This window comes from Theropithecus gelada, chromosome 20 (genome assembly GCF_003255815.1).
Source record: "Theropithecus gelada isolate Dixy chromosome 20, Tgel_1.0, whole genome shotgun sequence".
NCBI lineage: Eukaryota > Metazoa > Chordata > Mammalia > Primates > Cercopithecidae > Theropithecus > Theropithecus gelada.
In genome coordinates, this window is record NC_037688.1 from 56,597,490 (window position 1) to 56,617,025 (window position 19,536).

The window sequence follows — 19,536 nt, forward strand, 5'->3', positions numbered from 1 at the left end:
GCCTTAGAGCCAGGCTGCCTTGGTTCACCTCCCCCAGGTCCTACCCCTTCTCACCTGTGTAGCCTTGGGCAAATTACTGAGCCTCTCTGTGCCTCAGTTTTCCTAGCTGTGAAATGGGGATGATAGTAGTACCAGAGTGCTGAGCTCTGCTGCCTGGGCTAAAGTACACTGGTGCAATCAGAGCTCACTGTAGCCTCGAACTCCTGGGCTCAAGGGTTCCTCCCACCTCAGCCTCCAAGTAGCTTGGACTATGGGCATGTGCCACCAGCTAATTTATTTTATTTTATTTTTTTAAGATATGGGGTCTTACTATGTTGCCCAGGCTAGTCTCAAACTCCTGGCCTCAAGCAATCCAACCTCCTTGGTCTCCTAAAGCGTTGGGATTACAGGTGTGAGCCATTGTGCCTGGATTGCCAAGCTATTTCTATCTTCACCTCCTCCCTGGCTGGTTCCAGGACACTCCCCTCCCCAGTCTAGCCGCTGGGGTCAGTGTCAGCTTCTCTAGCCCCTCCCAGCTGGAGTCCTGAGGCTGCCCCTCCAGCCTCAGCTGCCAGGAGTGGGATCTGGAACTAGCCTGGCTGCCCCAGTCCCAGCAGCTCCCAGTGGCTCTGAGGATGCAGGAGGTCTCCCATCCTCTGCCTTGGTTTCCCTGCATGGAGTTCCAGCTGCCTCAAATGTGGCTGCCTGAAACCCCGACTGGGCAGTTGCGGCCCAGGCACTGCCTCGGGGCCCAGAATGTGCTGGTGGGGCGGGAGGAGAAGGATACAGCCACAGGGCATCAGTGGCGCCTCGTAGTCCATGCTTGCACACTCCAGGCTTTTCATGTCCAGCCTGAAAAAGCATAAAACAGCACCATGAAGAAGCTCACGACGGCCCAGAATCACCAGAAATAACAGGCTTTGAAGAAACGTGGCAGTTTAGTGTTCCCTAGGACGCAGCAGGGAAAAGACAGATGAGGCCCCAGCTCGCGTGGAGTTCCCGCTCTAGATGACAGTCATTGCCAATGCCGGCAGGACGCTGTGCCAGGGAGGCACAGGGCTCAGGGCTTTCCCGAAATGGACTCTTTGATTCCTCAATACAACCCTAGGAGGTGGGTATTTTTAGATGCTTGGGATGTGGATGAGGAAACCAGAACACAGAGAAGTGAGGTCACTTGCTCAAGGCCATGCAGCTGGTAGTGGCAGAACCAGGATGGGACTCGAGGTTGTCTGGTACCACTGCCCCCTTTCTTAACCAACCCCCTCTATGTCTTTAAACACAAGGACGGTCCACGTTGTGCTGAGAGCCAGGACAGGGTGACAGGGCAGAGGGCCTGGGTGGGGCAGGCTGCCTCAGGGAGTGCTCTGGGAAGGCCTCCAGGAGGAGGCAGCCTTGGGAAGTGTCAGAGTTGAGCCTTCCACGCAGAGGAGCAGCAGAGCAAAGGCCCGAGGTGGGAAGACACTGGGCTGCTGGTGTTTGCCCCAGAAAGCAGCCAGAGGGCTGGAGTCTGGGGCAGGATGGGGAGAGAGAAGCGAGAGGAGGCTGGAAGGCGGGCAGAGCCCTGACGGCTTTGGCTTCATGATCTTCAGCACCTGGCTCCACCAGCCAGGGCCTCAGTTCCCACATCTCTAAAATGGGCATCATACTGGCTAGGTCAAAGGGTGGCTGGAAGGATTTCCCAAAGGACACATCAAAGTGTTCACGCAGCCAGCCCTTGGGAAGGATTCTCTCCTCCACAGTCCTCCCCACGGGGCCTCTCTCCCTGGTCCACTGTCAGTGCCCTCCAGCCTGAGCCTGGTTCTCTTTCATTTCAAGGGCAATGTTACAATTAAGTGACTTCCGAGTGACCAGCCCAGCCAGCCAATCCCACTACAGTGCAGGGAAACTCATTTTGTTTCTAGAGCTTGGCCTCTGGCGTTTGGACATCAGGGGGTTTAAATGAGTAAACTTAACGTGGCATTTACAAATCGTTATGAACTTAATGCGGCTGAGACTGGGGCCAAGAAATCCCAGTGAATCCATGAAATATTAAGCTCTATTTTTCTCTTGAATCTTTCTAAATCAGGAACACAGAAACGGGAGAAGGAAGGCCCTTCCCCGACCTGGCCAGCAGGCATTTCTGGAACGGAGGCAGGCTGTAGCCTCTTTTCCCAGCAGGAAACGCAACGAAGCATTTAAAATCTTCAGCATTCCAGACTGTGAAAAACCCAAATGTCCCCAGACAAGGCAAGTCCATTCTACAGGCTTCCGGTGAGGCTTGGCTGAGCTTTAAAAAATGACTAAGTTGAAAAGCCATGCGTTTGATCACCGTTTCAAAACCCTTTCGGTATGTACATCAGAGCAACTTGCAAAGCAAGCGGGCCCAGGGGCCGGGAGGGGCTGTGCGTGGCGCCCACTTTCCCCTCACCTCCTGGCCGGCTGGGGCAGCAGCCGAGCCCGTAGGTAGTCCACGAAGAGGATTTCTTGAGCAAAATCAAAGTGGCAGTTTCCTGGCCCCTTCCGGATGAGAAAGCCCTCTGGCGGGGAGACGCACAGGCCGTCCAGGGAGACGTGGACAATCTTGGCCTGGCAAACAAAGGAAGTAACATGACTGAACGGAGGCAGGCCACGTGGGGACAGGAGTGGTGCTGACATGGCCAGAGCTGCCGGCAGCTGTGCCCACCATGGGGAGCCTTTCGCAGAGCCACCTGACCGGGCTCCATTTCCCGTACCAGGTGCTGTGTGGGCACTGGGCAGGTAGCAGAGGGCAAGACAGGCGAGCCCCCTGCTGCAGTGGACATGTGCATACATTCTCTGGTCCACAGCTTTCAGGGGAGGCATGTGACTTGGCCAAGGCCCCACCCACCTCACCAGCTGCAGCGGCCTGGGGCGGCAAGACATGGAGGTCAAGGACACGGACTCAGGCGCTTCCATGTGCAACACTAGTAGCTGTGTATGTTACCTACCTTCCCTATACCTCAGTTTCCTCATCTGTTAAATGGGCACAGTCATGAGTTAACCTATGTAAAGTGCCCTAAACAGTGCCTGGCACAAATTGTATACTTCGTGAATGTTAGGCTCTATTGCACCTTTTTCAACCCCTGGCTCACACATCAATACCCCTCTGGGAGCTCTCCCTTAGGACGGGACAGACCTCTTCCCAATCTTTCTTCTCATGGCACTGAGCTCATCCTTTTTGGGCCTGAATGCCTAGCAGCATCCCCAGTGGCTTCTGGGTGTCTCTTACGGCAGAGGGTCTGGCTGGACCACCTCTCTGTCTGCCTCGGGGCCTGGAACACAGCAGGTGCCTTCTAAGAGCTTGCTGGATTCACTTGGATTTGAGCCAACATCTCTCCCTGTTTTAGCCAGAGTTCTCCAGCCAGACAACCAGGTTCTACTGGTCAATCTCAAAGTCCTAATGGCAGAGTCTGAGGCGGCCCAGCCACCACCTGTGCTATGGGCAGGGAGGGGCGACAGCCAGCACCCCCTCCCTGATTTCAGATTTTGGAGCCTGATTCTCCTCCACACCTTAGCCCACCTTCGTGGTCAGCAAGATGGGTGCACCTGCTCATTCAACTGGTGGCTTTCCCCTAGGGAGAGGTAGAGGAGCTCCTCCTACAGAAAGGAAGGGAGGAAGGGTCCCTGGCCTGGCTCTCACATGCCCCTGGGGTCCCTCGTTCCTTCAGCATTTTGGGAGCCTCTATGTCAGTTACTCACAGGATAAGTAAACCTGAAGGGTGGTGCTACCTGGCTTCAGGCATGGCTGTCACTCAAACCTGGTCCCTGTCCTCAGTCTCTCCATCTGCTTTCCTCGAGGGGGATTCCTACCTGGGTCCCCTGAGCTGAACTTGAGACATGGCCGGGCCCATCAGCATGACTCCTGGAGTTTGCTGGCTTGCCTGGAAAGGGGAGCTCTCTCTTTTGCTGGGCTTGGAGCTAGCAGGATATAAGCCTGGAGCTACTGGAGTGTGTCCTGGATAGAGTCACCCAAGAGTAGATCCAGTGATGGCAAAGCAGAGGCCCAGGAAACCCCTGTCCATCCTCCATGGCCAACACCTCCTCCAGGAAGCATCACTGACTTCCTTGGGCAGAGGTGGCCACCTGTCATCTGCGCATTCCCTTGGAGGTGACCTCTCTCACCATCTCCATCTAATGGCGAAGGAAGCTAAAGTTCACAGGGGCTAAGCGATTTGCCCGAGGGCCACTGAAGGGATTTGAAGCCCCAACTCCAGGAGTCCAAGGCCCTGGCTTCCAACCACATGCCAGGGACCGCTGGTGCTTGGGAAGGCCCTTGGGGTGTGGGATCTGAGTCACAGCATCCATTTCACTGCAGTGGGGGTCTCCCATCTCAGGCTATGTGCCCATTCCCTGCCTCCACCTCATCCTACCGTAGCCCTTGTCTGGCTGGTGGGGCCCAGACCCGTGAGATGGGAACTCAGCCCAATATCTCCAGATGGTGAATTCAGGTCACAGAAGCTCTACCAGACAGACTGTGATTTGCTCAAGGGAATTTTAAGGCCCAAAGGCACAACTTGAGGCAACTTCTGCCTCAAAAGGCTGTTTTTTAGTGTTGATATATCTGACTTCTTCAATGTGTCAAACTAGGGGAGCGCTCACAGAGACACAGGGTGGCGTTGGGAGGGTCCGTGACTGGCCTGCTCAGAGGAGCAGGCTGGCTCAGCTCCTGTCACATGGGGAAGGCCAGGGGCTACCGATCTTGCTGTAAGATGTGACAATTCTTTTTTTCATGTTTCTTTCTTTGAGATGGTATCTTGCTCTGTCACCCAGGCTAGAGTGCAATGGTGAGGTCATAGCTTATTGCAGCCTCGACCTGGGCTCAAGAGATCCTCCTGCTTTAGCCTCCTAAATGGCTAGGACTACAGGTGTGTGCCACCAAGCCTGCCTAATTTTTTGGTAGAGATGGGGGTCTCTCTGTGTTGCCCAGGCTGGTCTCGAACTCCTGGGCTCAAGCCACCCTCCCGCTTCAGCCTCCCAAAGTACTGGGATTACAGGCGTGAGCCTCTACACCTGGTCTGTGATACGATTCCTAAGGCCCTAGAATAAATTCTGTGGTGGGTACATGGTGGCGAGCCCAGCTCTGGGGATTACATGAGGCTGGATCCTGGCTTTGTCAACTGTTACCTGGCAAAGGTGATGCCAATCTGCCGTGGCAGGTGTTATTCCCCCTTCATTTTATAGATGAGGAGACAAGCCCAGGGAAGGCAGGTCACGTGTCAAAGGTTATGCAGCTGGTAGGGTCCAAGCTAAGACTCAGACTCAGGCCCTCCAGCTGAATTGCTACCTTTTGGTGGCCTCATCATCACTTTTACATGACCGGAGGGCACCCATTCAGTCATCTGAGGCCAGAAGCCCGAGAAAAGGGCTCTTCCAAGGCTCTCTTCTTCAATCCCACCAAGACTGAGTGCTGCTTCTCACTCAGCAGAACATCACATGGAAATCACAGTGTGGGCTCCAGGTCTGGCCAGCCAAGGTGGAGACTCCAGCTGTGTGGCCTTGGATGGGTGAGTGAAGCTTCCTGGACCTCAGTTTCAGACCCTGAGAAATGGGGGTAATCGCACCTGCCTCCCATTGGCTGGGATGAGAATCCAGTGAAATGATGAATGCCCATGAAGCCCTCAGCAGAGGCCCGGCCACCCGGGCACTCAATGGACTTGAGGGCCGAAACTGACCATGGCAAGCTGAGGGCTGGACCTGCCTAGGGTCCCCCAGCACCAGAGAAACAGCGCTGTGCAGTTCCCCGGAAATGCCCTGAGCTCTTTAGCCTGCATTTGCCATTTGCAGAAGGAAATAGCAGTGCTCTCCCTCCCTGGACATAACGCCCCCAGCTCCGTTTGGAAAGTTCTGGAGGATTTATGCTCCTCTCTGGCTGCCACGCCAGCCATTCATCAAGGTGCTGCTTCCCTGACGCTGGACTGAGCGCGGCCGCTGCTCCCCGGCTTACCCCGCGATAGGTGTCCTCGGGAGATTTATTGTAGTTCCAGAAGCGCAGGCCTGCGATGCTTTCGGCCCTGTCAAGGCGGATCGTGACCACGTGATCCAGCCCCGGCGAGAAGGGGATCAGCCACATATGCTCATCCTCCATGGTGATGTTGGTGCCATCAATTAACCTGCAGCAACGGGGAAGGAGCGGCAGGGGGGCGGTTCAGTGGGCACAGGGGGCATCACAGTGGGGCCCCCACACCCTCAGCCCCCAGTGCGTGCGTCCTCACTGCCTGGCACTAGCCTGGCTGTGTCAGGCTCGTTAAGGGGAGGTGTGACTGATGAGAACCACAGTCAGAAGTTGTCTCTCATCTACGAAATGAGACATTTTTGAAAAGGAAAAAAAAAAAATAGGTTATGCTGTTAAAGGTGCAGAAAAGCAATCATCAGGGTTTTCCTAAAAAAGGGAAAATGTGTCATTTTTCAGAATCCTTTAGCCCAGTGATCCCATTTCTGGGATTTTTTTCCCCAGAAGGAAAATATATTCATCATATAGGAAAGGCTATCTGAACCAAGATGCTCATCACAGTGTTATTTATACTAGCTTAAAAAAGGATAACAACCTAAAAGAACTCAAAATCGGGAAATGGTTAAGGAAATTTCACAGGGGTTAAGGTGCCATTGTGAGGACACTGCAGTCACATGGAGGAGGCAGGACACTGATTTTAAAGCTGAGAAATGAGGACAAGGACGAGGAGAGAGTGTTCAAAAGTGAAAAACATAATTGGGTCAGAGGGTATGGAAGTGAGTATTTTTCTCAAGTTTCCAAACTTTCTGTAAATTTGCTGTGTTGGCCTTACAGCATAGTTAGAAAGCAGTGTAGCCCTCCTTCCCATGCTGGGGGAGAGAGGTACAAAAGCACCATGTGAGCTCTGCAGCTCTTGGCTTGGAACAAGTAGAAGGAGGGGCAGGTGACTGTGGGAGCTGCTCTGGCCGGACCATGCTCTGTGACCACATGGCCTGGATATCCCAGGGAAGCCTCTAACCTGTAGGAGGGAGCCCCTCATGCTCCCTCATGCTCTTCCCAGCTGGCACTCTGAGCTTGTCACCTCAGCCCTATAGCACTCCTGTCCTGGTCAGTTTCTGGTTCCCTTGCTTGGGACATCTACTCATCCTCAAGTTGGCCTGTGTTTTTCCCAAGGACAATCGTGCCTCTCACTTCCCTGGCCTGCCCAGCATGCCTCAGCTCAGGCCTCAGGCCCTCGTCCTCATGGCTCTGGCCCATGTGTCTGGCACTGCCATTCAGAAGCCTGGTTCTGGAAAAAAGGGCCCAGCTGGTGGCCTCTTGAGCAACCTCCCTCTCCCTCCCATTTTCCAGAACCTTCCCCACTCCACACCCTGGATTCCTGGTACCTTGCAGCTGCTGTACTGGGAGAAACTTGGCCTGCTGCCACATTTCCTAGATTTGAAAAGCAACTTTTTGTTTCCTTTTACATTTTAAAGTTGTGAATTTGGAAAAAAAAATCTCATAATCGAAGTGTTTACCCAAGGAGGTAATGTTTCTTTGTTCTCTAAAAGGCTGGTATTAAATTGATGGATGGTGTGTCTGACAATTGCTGGCATCTTAAAACTGAAGAAATTCAGCAATTCCTGGAATGTTTGTGGAACTAAGCTGACTGAGGATGACCACTAGAGAACCTTCTATTTCCTTCCAAAGGCAATTATCTTTCTGTCCTAGAAATGGAGCGGCTCCACAGCAAACCTGCCCAATTCTGAAAGCAGAGAGAACTGCTGGAGGATTTGTAGCTGCCAGTGAAAGGAAGACTCTATAGACACTCTCAAGAACATCTAAATGAATTCCTAGCTCTATCCATAACAAAGCCTAGAAACAGCAACCGGCCGAGTAGCACTGAGCATCCCTAGTGGCCAGATTATGGTCTCTAAATACCATTTCCCACTAAAAGGAACCAGGGCTTCTTGGAGAAATGGCTGATTCCAGGTCTGGGACAAGAAATATACCAGATGAGCCTGAAGCATCTGTCACATCAGAAGGCAAGAAAGGTGACTGCTTTAAAAGGACTCAGGACTTCCCAGCATCCATGAGGGAACAATTTAAACATCAATCAGGATAAAAACTGCAAAGTACTGACTCTTCAAATGCAGTACTGTATGTTTAAAATCCATGAGTTTATATTAATCCCTGAAAAGAAACAAGTTTTAGACGATGCTAGAGAAACAGTCATTTGGAAAGCCAAAAAGAAAATGAGGGGAGAGAATCCAGCACTTAGGCTGCCTTTCCCATCTGAATTGCACCACAGAGTAGCCAAATAATTGAGGGAAATTCTCTCTTTATCACAGTTATTTCAGCAAATAAATTTTAAAAAGAATAGCAAGCGTAAAATACCACCATTTTGCAACCCCTAATGAATTAAGGGACTTCGCCAGCATGACTAGCTTCCAACATCACAAAGAGCCTGACAACCAGACATTCTATTATATATGTCCCCAGGGCCACACACTGACATCTATGTGGCTGTCTTGCCCTAGTGGTCAAACCTCAATCTGATCAGGCCTCTAGATCTAATTAACAATGTACTAGAAATACAGGGGAGCGAAGAGCTGACTAAACAATACCACAGAGATGCAGCCAGTAAAATTCAGGTCCACCTGGTTTCTTCAACAGATAATTTTTCAAGAAAAAAATGGAAAAAAGGGAAAGAGAACCTAGAGAGGCTTAAGAGACATAGTAACCAATCACAACACATAGACCTTATCTGGATCTCAAATTAAATGAGCAAACTGTTAAAAAAGGGTGGGTGGGGGGACTATGAATCTGCGAGATATCTGGTAATTTAAGAAATCGTTGTTATTTTTTTCTTCTTTTTCTTTTCTTTTTTTTTTTTTTTTGTTGAGACAGGGTCCCACTGTGTTGCCCAGGCTGGAATGCAGTGGCATAATCATGACTCACTGCAGCCTTGAACTCCTGGGCTCCAGCGAGCCTCCCACCTCAGCCTCTGAGTAGCTGGCACTATAAGCACAGGCCACAATGCCTGGCTTTTTTTTTTTTTTTTTTTTTTTGTAGAGACACAATCTCACTATGTTGCCAAGGCTGGTCTTGAATTCCTGGGCTCAAGCAATCCTTCTACCTCAGCCTCCCAAGTAGCTGGGACTACAGGCACATGCCACAGTGCCTGGCTAGTTTTTTTGTTTGTTTGTTTGTTTTTTTTTGTAGAGACACCGTGTCACTATATTGCCCAGGCTGGTCTTGAATTTCTCGACCCAAGTGATCCTCCTGCCTCAGCCTCCCAAGTAGCTGGGACTACAGACATGTACCACAATGTCTGGCTAATTTTTTTTTTTTCTTTTCTAGAGATATAATCTCACTATGTTGCCCAGGCTGGTCTTGAATTCCTGGGCTCAGGTGATCCTTCTGCCTTGGCCTCCCAAAGTGCTGGGATTACGGGCATGAGCCAACGCCCACAGGCAACTTTTTCAAGAATAACAGTGGTACCAGGATTATGTTTTCTCTTAAATCCCTTATTGTTTAGAGGTATACACTGAAATACCTAAAGAGGAAATGCTATCAGGCCTGGGATTTGCCAACAGATAATTCAGCAGGAGGGTGGTGAGTGGGTGGGAAGGATCCACAAGCCGCACTGTGCGTTGATCACTTTTCCAGCTGACTGGGAGCCAGGTCTCCAGGCTCCAAGCCTAAATACTCAGGAGTGACTTTCCAGGATGCGGTTGTGGTCAGAGGGGCCCATGAGCAGTTAATGGTAGCAGCGAGTGAGGCCACGGTTCAAGGCCACCTTATAGAAAAGCAGGGAGAAGCCTGCCACCGACTCTGCATGGGCTCAGCACCAGGCCAAGGGATGTGGCTGCAATGTGACATGCCATGGGAATGACTGTCCCCATTCTACTGATAATAAGGAAAGTAAGGCAGGGGAGACAGTATAATTTAGTGGTTAAGTGAGTGGATGGCGGGTATCCCACAGGCCTGCGTTCCAATCATGACTCTGCCACTGCACTAGTCTGGGTGGCCTCTGCGTATTTCAGTCTCTGCATCAGTATAGTAGGGCTCATAATGGTCCCTTCCTCAAAGGGCTGTTTGAGGCTTCAGTGAATGAATATATGTTATCTGCTTCACATAGCCCAGTGCCTGGCATTTAATAACTGCTTAAAAAACTGGCAGTTACGTGATCAGTTATTACTATAACCACTGCTGTTATTACTGGAGAGGTTAAGAAAGTTACCTAATAGTTGGCATGGGGCAGAGGCAGGATTTGAACTCCCATCCCTCTGACTCCCCTAGTTCACACCTCCAAGCAGCGACCAGGCCCTCAGGCTGTGCAGAGCAGGGGAGCCGAGTGCTGGTCTGTGGGTTGCAGGTCCATGCGGATCGATGCTGTATCTGAGGCTTCCCCGCTTACTGACTTGACCCAACCTTGGCTTATGAAATCTGACAAGTGCAGGGGAAAGTGCAGCCACCACCGCCTGTGGAGGCTTCCTGAGCCATCACCTCCAACCTCAAGGAGGGGAGAGGGAGCTTTCAGCCCCCGGCAGGCCTGGGTCATTCATGTGTAAACTCCGAACCGTCCACTGCAAAGGTTTACAGACAGCTACGGTGTGTGAGATGCTCTGCTAAGCACGGAGAAGAAAACGCAGACCACGGCTGTGTCTGGAAGCATGGGAACCTGCTTTCAAATCCCGCCTGACGCTTCCAGCTGTGTGGCCCTGGAGAATCACCTCCCACCTCACTTTCCTGAGCCTCAGTTTCCCTTGACCACATGACCTCACAGGGTGGCTGGGGGAGGGACATATGCGATTCTATTTGATGTCTGAATCTGAGGTCTCAGAGGCAGAACAGTTTCCCCAAAACCCTGCGGTCATGAAAATAAAGCTTCTGATAAGACACTTACTTGTCCAGGGTCCGGGAGTCGTCAGAGTACTCGGGGAGCTCATTTAAGTCTCTGGGGGAGGCGGAGATGTGGTGCAGGTGGATGGGCAGCGCCTGGCCGTCCTTGCCCACCACTTCCAGGCCAGTGAGCCCCAGGTAGTGCAAGTCTCCCCAGGAGGCAGTGAAATTCAGCTGAAGGCCTGCAACAGGAAGAGAAGTGGTCCATCAGCACCAGAGGCTCCGGAGGAGGCATCTAAAATGAAGACGGGGAGAGGAATGCTATTCGGCCTCTAGAGTCTAGCAACTTCAACCCAGACCCAGAGTGCCTTGTGGGTGGGCTCTGTGCCTTTCCTCTAGGTGGCCTTGGGCCCAGGCCACTGTCAGTGCTCAGCAAACAATGGTAGGCTGCATGGATGAGAGTTAAACATGCACACAGCCCTGCGTCCTTCTTCTGCCTTCCAGACTGTGCTGTCCTACCCCACACTGAATGTCCATGGTGGCTTCCCATGCTTTCTGGCCAACACCACATTCCCCATCAGACTTCTATCTACTTCTCTGGCCTCCCTGTGCACCAGGGACCCTGGGCCCCACCCAGACTGTCTTCAGTCTCTCGTATTTATATTCCTCTCTCTCCAACCACAGCATGTGCTGTCACCCCTCTGTAGAATTCACATGGTCTGGTTGACCTGTGCTCACCCTTTAGATCCCAGCTCCTTTCCTCGGAGAAGCCCTCCTGACTTCTTTGACCAGGTCAAACCTCCACTGATAACCTGCCATGCCACGGTACACTTCCCTTTCCAAGCCCTGGTCACCGCTGTAATCTTGTGATCATTTGGTAAATATCCACTTGCCCCACCAGATGCCTAACTCCTTGAGGGAGAAACCCCGTCTGTTTCTCTAAACCATTGTGAACCGAGCCTGGCACAGTGCCTGGCACACAGTAGGAGCTCAGTACAGATGGAATGATTAAACCAGCAACTACATGGAGACTTACATCAGTAAGCCCCGGCGCTGGAAACTGACATTTTATGCAAATTGGTTGCTATCACAAGGATTCACATGGGCTCAGAGTAAAGGAAGTGACCTAGGGTGATACTGCCATCCTTTTGCCTCTGCTCCCACCCTCTCTCGATCAGAGACCCTTTAGAAGTGACCTTCTTAGGCTGGGCGCGGTGGCTCAAGCCTGTAATCCCAGCACTTTGGGAGGCCGAGATGGGCGGATCACGAGGTCAGGAGATGGAGACCATGCTGGCTAATACGGTGAAACCCCGTCTCTACTAAAAAATACAAAAAATTAGCCGGGCGAGGTGGCGGGCGCCTGTGGTCCCAGCTACTCGGGAGGCTGAGGCGGGAGAATGGCGTGAACCCAGGAGGCGGAGCTTGCAGTGAGCTGAGATCCGGCCACTGCACTCCAGCGTGGGCGACAGAACGAGACTCCGTCTCAAAAAAAAAAAAAAAAAAAAAAAAAAAAAGAAGTGACCTTCTGTGGCCCTGGGTCAAAACAGCCCAGGTGTCATTCATTTGCCCAGGAAGCTCAAATGGAATGAATCTCTTGATCAAGCCCTGTCAGATAATTGGCTGGAACGTCTCTTTCCTTAACGGTCTCTCATTAGAGCAAGACCAAGCACAATAAACCCTTCTGCCCTTAGAGAATTTGCCGCTTATTTTAGCACCCTTTTGGGTAGCTAAGTATAAGACTCTCACTCTTTGCAGCATTCACAGAATGCCAGCACCACAGAGCGGGCAGAAGGAAGCGGGGTGTCATCTGGCACCAGCCCCTTGCAGCTCAAATGAGGAACTGGAAGCCCAGAGAGGTGAAAGGACTTCTCTGTGGCCATGAAGAGGGGCTGGGTCACCTGACCTCCCTGGAGCTTGGTTTTCTCTCCCATGCCCCGTCATCTCCCAACATACTTTTTGTAACTTAGCCCTCAGATCTTTTCCTTCCTTCGTGGTGCCAAGGTAGCTCTGAGCATCTCCGGGCAGACGAAACAAACATGTGGGCAGCACGGCACTGTGCACATGCGCTTCTTGCTGCATCGGTCACGTGCAAAGTGGCTACAGACTCCTCCCACCCCATGTCTCTGTCGTTGCAATGTGATTTTGCCCCTTATCCTACCCAGAGTTGGAGTCTATTTCTCCATGCCTAACTCTGGGTCATGTGATTTGCTTTGACCAATGGGACAGAAGCCCACGTGATGCAAGCAGAGCCTGTAAAGCACTCAGGGCTTGAGACTGCCATGTGAGGCAGCCCAGCTAACCCAGTTGCCTCTCTGGCCAGCAGCCTCCCCACTGCCAGCCGGTGGTGAAGATGTCCTAGGTCATTCAGCTGCCAGTCCACCTCCCTGTTGATCAGGAGCTCGAGCAGGCCCAGTAAGGCCAACCAAACCGGCTCACCCAGAGCTGCCCAGCCAAGCCACCGAATTACGAGTCAATCATGAATATAATTCATGGTAGTTGTGTTAAGCCAGTGGATTTTGGATTGGCTTGTTTGGCAGCAAAAGCTAGCTGACACACACCTTCTCAGCATGGGTCAGTGTTCCAATGTCATTTCCTGAGAAGCCTTCCCTAATAACCAGAGCTCAAACAGCCCCACTCACCCCATCACTCTCCACATCCTTACCCTGCTCACCTTGTTGTTTATAGCACTGAATGCTTCCTGACAATTGAATCTACATTGATTTGCTTATCGTCTTCATCAGTCTCCCCCACTAAAATGGAAGCTCCCTGAGACCAGGACTCTGCTGGTTTTGTTCACTGCTGTATCCCCAGAGCCCAGAACAGTGCTTAGTAGATGTTCAATGAATATTTTTAGTAAAAATTTTAAACACATGACTAATTAAAAAGTAGGGGTTCGGCCGAGCATGGTGGCTCAAGCCTGTAATCCCAGCACTTTGGGAGGCCGAGATGGGTGGATCACGAGGTCAGGAGATCGAGACCATCCTGGCTAACACGGTGAAACTCTGTCTCTAAAAAAAAAATACAAAAAACTAGCCAGGCGTGGTGGCGGATGCCTGTAGTCCCAGCTACTTGGGAGGCTGAGGCGGGAGAATGGCATAAACCTGGGAGGTGGAGCTTGCAGTGAGCTGAGATCTGGCCACTGCACTCCAGCCTGGGCGACAGAGCGAAACTCCGTCTCAAAAAAAAAAAAAAAAAAAAAAAAAGTAGGGGTTCAGTAGATATCTGCAAGTAAATGAGACAAATGAAAATTATTGGGTTTTACCAAATTCACAGTCAATGGTAAACGAATATTTATTGATCATCTACTGTGTACCAAAACCTATTTTTGGCATCAGAGCTACAGGAATGAACAACAGAGCACAATCTCTGAACTCAAGAAGCTTGCATTCTAGCAAAGACTGTCAATAAACATAATGAATAAAGAAAGACTACAGTTCCCAAGAGTGATGAATACTATGAAAAAAAAAATAGCAACAGGATAGGGAGTGATTGAATACGAGCAGAGGTGGTCAGGGAGGGCCTCCCTGAGGAGGTGACTTTTGAGCTGAGACCAGGGTGCTGAGAAGGAACCTACCACACTTTCGCATTTCTGGAAGAAGAATATTCCAGGCTGAGAGGAGAACAAATTTGAACCATAGGGGGAACCAAGTGGCCAAGGGAGAGAGTAGAAGAAAGTGAAATCAGACAGGTAGGCAGGGGCTAGATCATATCAAGAAGTTTGGATTTTCCTTTCTTTGCAATGGGAAGCTACTGGTAGGTTCTATGTTGAAGCAGGGGACCAGCATGATCTGATCTGCATCTTAGAAAGCTCCCTTCAGTTGGATTTTATAGGGAGACCAGGGAGGAAGCTGTTGCAGTTAAGGATGGCTTGAACAAGGCTGGTGGCAATGAATATAGAGTTGAAGGGGACAGATACAGGATCTGTTTCAGAGATAGCACTACCAGGATTCTCAATGGTCTGGATACAGAAGGAAGGGGAAAAAAAGTTTTGACCCAGGTGACAGAGGGGCTGTGGGCACCACTCCTGAGACGGAAGGGCCACAGGTGGAGGAGGATGTGGATTTGGACGACGGAAATCAGCGTGAGGGAGAAATGCCACCTCCCTTTGTGACAACAAAGAGATGCCGGCCCAGACTCTCCCAAGCCTGCAATCTCTTTGTTTGCCTGGCAAGCTGCACTGCGATTCCATCTAATTTGGGGCTGTTCTGAAAGTGATTACTCTCCTTTTCGAGCTAATATCCAACATGCCATATTCATTTTCCTCTGGTGTATCAATTAGTATTTATACAAATGGAAATTAATTTTGTTATTTCTCCCCCATGTTTCAGCCCTCTCCGCTCCTTTCTTATTCATCACTGCTGATATTTGCAAAACTTCCAAAATTAGTGTCATCTGCAAATTAGCAAGTCATATATCCCCTTTCAAAACATTAATAGGATTGGCCGTATTTACCAACCCCAACACATTCCCCCAGGGTCAGTTTATTAAAGCTCTCTCTGCTCTGCTCTTGCACGGAGTGGTGAAGTGGATTGAGGATTTTGAATACAGCGAGGAAAAAGCTAAAGGTTCACAGAGAAGAGATTCAGAAATCACAGGCCTCGAAACAGACGCAGAGGGTGCTTGGTTGAGAGGCTCTTCTGCCTTCCTACTGAGAAGAGAAGAGAAATGACACTTGCCTTCCAGTAAAAAGGTCTTTGAGCTCTACTCCAGGGCCAGATTCCCAAAGGCACTGAAATAACATCTCTGTGAAAGGTCAGGAGCCGAGTCAGCAGGAAACACATCAACAGATAGCATCTTTGGGGAAATCATCAGATGAAGGGGACAGTGGCTGCTTCTGCCTGGCCAGCATTCCCGCTTTCCTTCTGGTGACCACACTCTGACCCGTTCTGGAGAACCACCCTGTGCTCAGTCCACACTGTTTGGGTGGCTGACCCCTTTCTCTGGGCTCCAGGCCTGGCCAATCTGTGTTTTCTATCTCCCACCTCCTGCCCTACCCACCATGGTGAGTCACAGTGGCTGATTTAAGGATGGACATACGAATTAGCCGGGCACGGTGGCACACCTACAGTCCCAGTCGCTCGGGAGGCTGAGGCGGGAGGATCTCTTGAGCCCAGGAGTCTGAGGCTGAAGCGAGCTGTGTTTGCACTACTGCACTCTCGCCTGGGCCACAGAGTGAGACCCTGTCTCAAAACAATAACAAGAAGCAAACAAATACACAAAAAAGAGAATGGGCACATGACTCAAGCTAGGCCCAGAGATCTAATTCTGGGATAGTTGATGGAACTACTGGGATTCAGGAAAACAGAAGTTCTCTTTCATCTGGGACTGCTGGGTAGAAAGGAGGCATAAACGGGAGCTTCCAGGACTTTCCACATGGATGGTGCTGAACGGGAGAACGGCAAGAGAGGAAAAGAAGGCAGGGAGAGGGAGGCAGACACCATGTCTTGAGACACCATGTCTTGATGCCATCATTTCTGTAACTGAACGCAGCTGTGTGGAAACCGGCGACCCCTAACTTCTAGTTGCATAAGCCAGTAAGTTCCCTTTTTTGCTGAACTCAGCTTGAAATAAATTTCCATTATTCATCCCCTGCCAAAAAAAAAAAAAAAAAAAAAATCCTGACCAACTTAAGGGAGAACCAAATTGAATAAAAAACGATGGCTGTCTTTTGGGACCTCACAGCTTCGTGGAGGACACTGACTCTTGCACAGAGACTTCCGATGTGAGGTGGTCTCCCAGTGAGAACCCTAAGGCAATCTGCTAGCGTGGTGAGGATGTGGGCTTTGGATTCAAACACCTTTGCTTCCACTCCCAGCTTCCGTGCTGGCCGTGTGACCTTAGGTAGGTGACTCCATCTCTCTGAGCCTCAGCTGCCTGATCTCATGGAAAACAGAGCCAGGAGTGTTACAGCGAGATAAGGCAGAGAAAGCCCAGCACAGTGCCTGTCTGGGAGATGAAACCAAGCCTTAAACCAGGCTCTTGCCTAACGTTAGGCTGGCCTTTAAAACTGCTGCTATTCGAAAGTAATTGAGAGAGTGCCCTGGAATGTAAGGGGCTATGAGAATTCCAAATAAGGCAACTTCCTCTAAGGCATCTTCTAAGAGATCATTGGTTATTTTGGAGTGGGTGAGGGAGAGATGAATTTTCACAGGGGATGACAGGGAAGACTCCTGGGGAGGAGATGCGGTTGCACAAGGGCCGTAAGGGAGGGGATGTGGAGCTCCCTTAGGGCACTGCTCAGGCCCCACCTCCCACCCCCGGGAACAGAAGGACTTAGTCTTCTGGTGGTGGGAAGTGCTGACGGCTGGCAGCTCACTACTGAGGCCCTTGACTTGTGACTGCCCTTGGCTGAAGAGAGTCTCCTTGCAAAAAGCCATGCCCAGTTGGGCACGGTGGCTCATGCTTATAATCCCAGCACTTTGGGAGGCCGAGGTGGGTGGATCACCTGAGGTCAGGAGTTCGAGACCAGCCTGACCAACATGGTGAACCCTTGTCTCTATTAAAATTACAAAAATTAGCCAGGCATGGTGGTGGGCACCTGTAATCTCAGCTACTCGGGAGGCTGAGGCAGGAGATCTCTTAAACCTGGGAGGCGGAGGTTGCAGTGAGCTGAGATCACACCACTGCACTCCAGTCTGAGCGACAGAGCAAGACTGTGTCAAAATAAATAAATACATATTAAAAAGTAAAATAAAAAGCCATGCCCCTCCCCAGGGGCAGCCCATTGCCAGTGCCATGTTGATACAGACAGACAAAGACATGGCCCCTGACTCAATTCAGGATGACCCCAAAGGGCCATCCCAGGTTCCGAGCTCCCTGTGGAGCAGGCTGAGGCCTTGAAGTGGCTGCACCGCAGACCAGCTTCTCCCTCTGCCCAGTGCTGCCTCCCACCTTTCCCTGACAAGAGCACACCCCAGTAAATTCCATCTCAAGGTCTGCATCTAGGGAACTCAGTCAGCGACAGGCGGTCTTCAGAAGATGAGATGGAGCAGGGAGGCATCCTAGGCGGAAGGTGTGGCTTGCACAGGCGCCTGCAGGTGGACTCCAGAGATGGCATGGGGAGGTACCGGAAGGGCTGACACTGGGATTCGGAGAGGCTCCAGCTTCATTTTGGAGATGAGGATGGGGAGGTGGGGAGGGGAGCCTGAAAGTGTCACATCTTTTGTTCTCAGAAGATAAAGTAGAAGCAGGTCACATTCACAGGGGGCAGGAGAGAGAGGAAGTGAGGCTGCCAGGAACCTGGTTACCAGGGTGCAGGAGGGAGGAGATCACAATCAGCAGTGACCTTGGGCTTGAAGATTTCCCAGGACGGGGAGGGGCTGGCATGGACGCGCATGGATGAAGAGAGGAACTGGCTGGAAGGATCAATGGAAATAGAAGGGTGATGAACAGGCCCAGCAGAAAACCCCTGGGATTTGCTCAGAAGTCACAAACTGGCAGCTGGCTGGCCAGATACACAATAAGTGTTTTATTTGGCTCATGTGATATTTTAAAACATGAGGAAATTCATTACCCACATTTGAGAATCTGGAGACTTTGCGTAAGACTCTAGATTTCCGACTTCTCCTGAGAAGTCAGAAGAGCTGGTACCCTGGGCCCGTGCACCTGCCCCACCCCCGGGGCAGAGCGGATGCAGGTTTTCTCTGGCTGTGCATCTGCTCTTCGGTGGAGTTGGAAGAGACAGCTTGGGGCACCGTACCAACAGATGCCTTGGGTCTCTTCGGGCTCTTATGTCCTCTTGTTCTACACTTTCTGGGTGCCAACTACTGCCTCCTGGGTCAGGGCCACAGCAAACACATAGGGTGTCTGCATGCATAATGCAAACATGCCCCTCAGTGAGGGCAAAATGAGAAGAGATCCCCTCCTCTGGAGTGAGACGGCCCTGCTAGAGCCAGGGAGCTAAGCGCAGGCTGGTTTCAGCCTCCACTTGCCCCACAGCCTGGTGTCTCTGTGCAGTGTCCAACCCACCCGACTGTACAGGGAAACCCTGTCCCAAGTAACCACAACTCCCCCTGATCCCAGAAGGTCCTCCTTCCACCCGACACTGCTCCAGGAGAGGTACTCACAGATTCCGTGGTAGATGCCTGGCTCTGGCGTGGTGACTTGGGTGACATGGGGACTGGATGGGAGCTCTAGCTCTGGGACCTGCACATGCGTTGGAGAAGCAGAGGAAAAGGGGGTGGTTTTAGTGATGCCCACACAGCCAGCTGGCTGTTTCTGCAGACACCACTGCCCACCCTGTGCCCAGGTAAGTCCCTGTGTGTCTTCCTGGATTTTTCTGCCTTTGTGGAAGCTATGGGACCAGGGATATGGGCAGACTCTGACTCTCTGGGGTCTGCATCCTTCTCAGCAGCTCTCACTGGCCAGGGAGGAGCCTGATGCTAACAGCTAAGGTGTTTAGATTTCCTCCAAAAGGGAAGGACCCAATAAATGCTTATGTGGTGAGCTAGAGGAAGAAAGAAAGGAAGGAAGGAAAGGAGGAGGAAGGGAAGAAGAGAAGGAAGGGAGACAGGAAGAAAGGAAGGAAGGGAGAGATGAAAGGAAGGAGGGAGGAAGGAAAAGAAGGAAGGAGGGAGGGAGGGAAGGAAGGAAGGAGGGAGGGAGGGAAGGAGGGAGGGAGGGAAGGAAGGAGGGAGGGAAGGAAGGAGGGAGGGAGGGAAGGAGGGAGGGAGGGAAGGAAGGAGGGAGGGAAGGAAGGAGGGAGGGAAGGAAGGAGGGAGGGAAGGAGGGAGGGAGGGAGGGAAGGAAGGAGGGAGGGAGGGAAGGAAGGAAGGAGGGAGGGA

At 51.4% G+C, this 19,536-nt stretch overlaps 1 protein-coding gene across 1 annotated transcript in view; it reads right to left on the bottom strand.

The window, feature by feature from the left end:
• The window catches only part of KIAA0556 (KIAA0556 ortholog), a 73,742-nt gene that overhangs the window by 8,275 nt on the left and 45,931 nt on the right, over positions 1–19,536 (bottom strand). The window contains exons 6-10 of the mRNA XM_025371487.1: positions 18,820–18,898; positions 10,818–10,995; positions 5,921–6,086; positions 2,387–2,544; positions 767–831 (exon numbers count right to left, since the gene is read on the bottom strand). Coding sequence (XP_025227272.1) covers positions 767–831; positions 2,387–2,544; positions 5,921–6,086; positions 10,818–10,995; positions 18,820–18,898 — 646 coding nt within the window. The remainder of the gene's footprint in view (positions 1–766; positions 832–2,386; positions 2,545–5,920; positions 6,087–10,817; positions 10,996–18,819; positions 18,899–19,536) is intronic.